A 6000-nucleotide genomic window follows, 5' to 3' on the forward strand; every position below is an offset into this window, starting at 1 on the left:
TCATCAGCTTAAGAACTTTAAAACATTAGCTCTGCTTAGGGGCCAAAGATGGCTCATGGCGTCATGTCCCCTTCAATTCTGTAATAGGAAGACCCTAGAGGCATCACTTTAAAAAATTAGCCACCGCACAAATAGGCAGAGAATTTTAAAAGGACTCCTGTATCTCAAGGCATACCTCAGACCCTACTACACATGGTTCCCATTTTCCAAAATAACACAGATTTTGTGAAGGGTTGGCCTCAGCTGAGACAAATATCCAACATGAATTTTTCCTCATCCTCTCAAGCCACAGAACAGAAGCATGGCCATTGCCCAACACACACACACACACACACACACACACACACACCATCTCTAAGTGACCTTCAAAAGAATGAGGTTGCATATATTTAAAAGTAATGTGATTTCCCCTCCTTGTTATATCCATGTTTGTTGGAAAGTAATATCCTAAATTACCTCTGGGGAAGGCATTTTCTAAAAATATCCTAGCATGTTTGTCTAATCATTCCATAAATATTTATCAAGTACCATACTAGGCTCCAGAACTCTCTCAGTAATTAAGAGCCTTGTGGCTCTTGCCTTGCCCTGACTGGGCTACTGCCTATGAGAGCACTGTTTTAGAAAGGCATTCTAGGGACAAGAAAGATGGGATTTAGTTTTCCAAGACTTGCTGTTCTACCTCCAAAACATGCATTTGAAAGGTAAAATGTGTAGTGTATCATTCCTTTCAGAATATTACAACCATGAAGGTTACCCTGCACCGAAGCCTACTAGCAGCGAGCACCGTGTCTTGTGTTTCCTGGAGTACACGTAATCTTCACTGTGAGATTTTGAGCATTTCATGTGCACGCATGTATACATGCATGGGTCTGTGGTGTTTTCACAGCTTATTAGGTTGACTCACTGAGAACTATACATGAGCCACTTTCGATTTTCCTGCTCTTTCTCTCAGGGAATGCTTTTGCTCGGCTGAAGATTGGAGATTACCATTACTATGGCTATGGGACTAAGAAGGACTACGGCACCGCGGCCACACATTACAGCATCGCCGCAGACAAGCACCACAGTGCCCAAGCCATGTTCAACCTGGCCTACATGTATGAACATGGCCTGGGTATCGCGAAGGTAACTGCTTTGGTTCAAAGCTAGTAATGACAGCTGTGTGAGAAGGGAAAATTTATAGATGTTTGGGACTTCATTGATGCCATTAATGTAGAAGAAAAAGAGTCCCTCCCCCTTGTGCTAACACAAAGAACTAAACTATTGCCTTCATATCCTCCATTTACACCAAGGACATCTTAATTAGTAAAAGAAAGCTAATTTGGGCCTGATTCGTACATTCCTCCTTTTCCCAACACACACTTTTATAATGAGCCCTGTCTCTACTTCTTCACTACCAGGACTTAATTACTGACATCTCCACCAACTCCTAAACTGTCGATAACAATAGCAAAGTGGAATGAGGCCCACGTTAGAGATTAAGATGGCACTCATCAATCTAGAGACATCTCACAAGGCAACTGTTATCTCCAAGACACCATACTGGGCACTCTAGAGAGGCCTCAGAGACTGTATCTGTCTTGAGGTGCATTCACTAATGAAAGAAAGCTAACACTACAGGTGCTACTGGGGGACATCCCTTAGTCAGTGGGAGCAATCAGGCAAAGGATCCTGAGTCTGAAAGTCGGAGGCAGGTGTATAGGTATGTTAAATGCTAATATTAACCAGTGTTGGTTAGGTGATACATATATGTAAAATCACACACACACATATATGTACACATAAAATATATTTTCTGTGCATCAGGAATCCACATTGCAGAGGTCAAACCATTTGACCTCATTTGCAGAATCTTTGGTAATGGATCCAGGCTATTATGCAAGGCTTATCTGATCCCAAGCATTTCAAGGAAAAAAACAACAAACGGTGGATCTGACAATGAGTCTTCTTAGTCATCAAGCAGCTTTCTCTCTGTTTATACTGCTAACTCTTTCTAGGGTGTGAAAGACTGTGGAGACTGTTGGCTCTGTGCTTTCTTCAGCCCAGCAGGACTACCAACGGAGAAATTACTGGTGGCGAGTTTCCTGAGAACCGCTGGGCGCTCTGCAGCCAAAGGCTGCTTCTTCTGCCCGCCCAGCGGTGGGGATCCCTCTGTCTTGCTCTCCCTGCAGCCTGCCTTTACCTCTCATCAGCCTCAGCACCCTGAGCACTAAAATGTCAACACCAAATCCAGCCTGCTTTCCCCACACCTCGCAGGTGTCAGCCCCCCCACCCCCATGTTTGTACCACAGACAGGGCCCGCTGCCTAAGTTAGACAATTCTGCGGGTGTTGCTGACTGACCCTCCACCTCCCGCTGCCATCCACATCAGAGAAGCACCTAATGACCCCCGGCCCACCCCTGGCTTAGAGGACGAAATGAACGAGCCTGCGTGCAAGGCTTTGTAGTTAACCGCTAGGCGGAATGGCTTGTCATTACATCAGAAAGGAATCAGAACAGCTGCTAAGTTTTCAATACGATGAAGGTTTTTATTCATAGTTCCGCATACGAAACACCATAACCCCACAGAAGCACTATTTCCAGAAACTGTACAAATGAACCCACCCGGCCTGCTCCATCAGTCAGCTCTCCTACCCCCAGTAACTAAAAAAATAACTCGGTCTCCTAACAGCCACATCCTCACCACAGTGAGACCATTCCCCCCACACCAGAAGCTTTGGTTTTCTGCCAGGGCCACCAGTGAAGCTCTTTGCCTGGCACTTTGCTCACAATTCAGAAAGCAGCGTGGGGACATCCGTTTCACACTCAGAACAAGAGCTGTAGGCTCTTCCCTCTGACTGCTTTTCCATCTCTTCCTGCCAGCTTTCCTCTTAACTCACTTGGATTAGTTTTCCTCCCTTGAGGTCTCCTGGGTTTTCCTTTGTTGTTATGCCAGAAAGCGTCTACGTTAAAAAACCAGACGTGGAGCTGGGCGTGGTGGCACATGTCTTTAATCCCCACTCTCAGGAGGCAGAGGCAGGTAGATCTCTGTGAGTTTGAGGCCAGCCTAGTCTACAAACTGAGTCCAGGACAGCCAAGGCTACACAGAGAAATGCTGTCTCAACAAACAAAACCAGTAGTGGAGCAGAGGACAAATAGAAACCAGACAAAGAGAGAAATAAAGAAGAGAAACAAGGGACTTGATTCAGACCTAGGTCTCAGGACTAGGGATTTAGCTGATGAGAGATCACTGGGTTTTGTCCTTTGTTTAGAAATTAGAAAAGTAAACACAAGTGTTCAGGGCAGTTTATTAATCTCATTATCTCCTAGCCAAATTAATAAAGTGAGTCTAACCATCATAAGCAGCCTGATGAGTCAAGCCCCAAACTCATTCCACAGAGTTTGGGAGGATGCCCTTCTAGTGCCACTGTGCCCTGTGGCATCTCTTCAGCAGGGCAATTCACAATCCCTGTCACCAGATCTCGTGCAAACCAGTGGGGAAAATGAGTGTGCTGTCATTTCCAGAGAGTGTCTGAGAATGAAGGGAGACTGGCGAATCATGTAAACGCCTGCATTTGAGGGGTGAAGTGAGGGATAACCCGGCTCTTGTGGAGGCCGCATGAAAATACAAGCCGCTGGTGCGCTCATCCGCCTCTGCGGACAGGCAGTGTGGGCAGATGACTTATCCTGATAGCTTCCCTGAGAAGCACCTCAGCTCAGGGCCAAGGACAAACCAAAGCCTGATTCCTCCAAAGTTCGCCCCAGAGAACTAAGGAATTTTGGAGGGCATCACTTACAGAACATGAGTCAGGAGTTACTAAGCCGCTGTGCTGGTAGGTTCTCATTCAGCGTGGATGATGACTTCTCCATAGCAGCAAAGATGGACCCCTTCACAGCGTCCTCAACAGCCCAGTCTAGGGCCTCCCTGGACACATGCAAATAGGACAGAATTACAAAAGGCTGTGAGTCGCAGCTGAATACTGAACTGTGAGGGTCAGTGGCCCTCCCCAACTCCTCTGTGAGCAAGTGTCAACAGCTTACAGGCCCAGCTGACCTGATGAAGCGGTGGTGGTTTTCAGGGAGGAGAGCGTTGTCCAGCACACCTGCAGTAAAATTAACCGAGGATGTGGACTTAAAAACACACACATGCCATTGCTAAGACCAAGCCCCTTGTTCTGTCCTCGCTAGCTGCGTTGCTTGGCTTCTTTCCCCTCCCCCCACCTGTGAGACAAGTTGAGTTCCCATACTTTTAATCTCCCTCTCCTGCTACATCTGCCTTTCTCCTGCCTTCAAGACGTGTATCTAAGACCACCTAGGTAGTCAAGGAGACTCTATTTTAAGGTCTATGGCTTTATTTTCAAATCCCCCTTTGCTGTGTATGATATGACATAGCCTCAGGCTCCAGGGATAAGGCAAGGACAATGTCGTGGGCCCATTCTGTCTACCAAATATAAATTGTGACAGCTCTAACAACAGTTTCTGTTTCGAGAATCTGCTCCTGATGAGAACGTGCTGCTTTCTTTCTAGGACATTCACCTGGCCAGAAGGTTGTATGACATGGCTGCTCAGACAAGCCCAGATGCACACCTACCTGTGTTCTTTGCCCTTATGAAACTGGAAACTATGCATTTGCTTCGAGACATCCTGTTTTTTAATGTAAGTTCATCTCGCCTCAGGTAGATTCTCAGAAACTCTGAAAACTCCAAGAAACGCAGGACAAAGTGATGAGGCTTACCAAGGGAGTTTTGGGTTTCGTTGTTGTTGTTGTTGTTGTTGTTGTGTGTTTAGTTAACTTTTCTTTGATAAGTGGAATGCAAAGTCTTGCACTTACTGCACAGCAGTTCCACCTGTTGAGTGTGTGTTAACGCTATGTGGAACAAGCAGTGAGTTAATTCAGCGCATAGTCTTTCCAGCACACTCCACGCCCAGAGCCTTGAGCAGAGATGTGCTATGTATACTTGTTCAAAACACAACTCTTGCCATTGAAATCTGAGCCTGGAAGCAGATGGCAGGTGGCAGGAGACACCATAAAGAGCTGGATTTCTTAAAAGTAGAAATTAGATCATTTTTTAGATAGGATCTTATGACATAACCAAGGCTGACCTGGAAGTCGCTGGGTAACCCAGGCTGACCTCAACTTTGAGGCCCTTCCCAGGGCAGGGATTACAGGCAAGTGCCGCCATGTCCAGCTAAATTTATACTTGAGGCTATTCATCTTTGAGGTGGTAATTAAGCCCATGCATGAGCTGTGCCCTGAGTCAGATCACATCTTCTAAGAGAGAAGGAAGCAGGAGGGGTGGCCTGTGGGTGGGGCTGGCAGTGGTGGGTTTGTGAGAAGAAATGGTTCTGACCATGGTGCAATGCTGGGATTGTTTTCTTCTTTGACTGAATGCCTCTTGCCAGCAGTTTACCATGAGATGGAAGTGGCTGAAACTGGACAGCACCGTTGGACCATACTGGGATTTATTTGTGATTGGCCTAATTGTTGCCATGCTGATCTTCTTGCTTAGAAGTCGTCATAGGTAGGCTCTGGACCATCAGAAAACCTGCTTGCAGGTTCACGCAAGCTATCCTCACAAAATAAAGAATGTCCTCATCCAAGTCAAAAGCTGCTGCAGATTTCCCACACAGGCTGTCACAGAGAGTGGACAGAGCTTAACAAACAATGCCACACCTCCTGCTTAGTTGAGGGGACCACAGGGAGATGCCAGGACAGGTCATCTAAGACATTGTCCCATGGTTGTCATCTTGGTGAGCTGGTCCTGACCTCAGTAAAGGCCACCATCTTCATGCTGTAACAAAGGTGCTGCACCCTTTAAGAGGCAAAGGTGGTTATCTTGGCTCTGGAAAGCATGCTGAAGTGAAGGTAAGGCTGAGTCCAGGGAAGGTAGGACTGTAGCTATCTGAGAAATGACAAATAGATATTGCACAAATAGATTCCATAGCAACGACCCTGGGAGCAAACTGAGGTCCTGATGAGCAGCAAATACTTGACAGCAGGCCATGCCTAAGAGAGGAAGAG

At 46.5% G+C, this 6000-nt stretch overlaps 1 protein-coding gene across 2 annotated transcripts in view; it reads left to right on the forward strand.

Annotated features, from left to right (window-relative positions):
• The window catches only part of Sel1l2 (SEL1L2 adaptor subunit of SYVN1 ubiquitin ligase), a 104041-nt gene extending 98246 nt beyond the window's left edge, over window positions 1-5795 (forward strand). The window contains exons 18-20 of one of the 2 annotated variants that reach the window (XM_021642562.2): window positions 953-1125; window positions 4506-4634; window positions 5385-5795. In XM_021642562.2, the coding sequence (XP_021498237.1) occupies window positions 953-1125; window positions 4506-4634; window positions 5385-5504 (422 nt within the window). In that variant the 3' untranslated portion in view covers window positions 5505-5795. Of the gene's footprint in view, window positions 1-952; window positions 1126-4505; window positions 4635-5381 lie in introns of both variants that reach the window. The other variant, XM_060383161.1, reaches the window with a different exon arrangement.
• Window positions 5796-6000: the final 205 nt, after the last annotated feature.

The sequence above is a fragment of the Meriones unguiculatus genome, chromosome 4 (assembly GCF_030254825.1).
Source record: "Meriones unguiculatus strain TT.TT164.6M chromosome 4, Bangor_MerUng_6.1, whole genome shotgun sequence".
NCBI classification, from domain to species: domain Eukaryota; kingdom Metazoa; phylum Chordata; class Mammalia; order Rodentia; family Muridae; genus Meriones; species Meriones unguiculatus.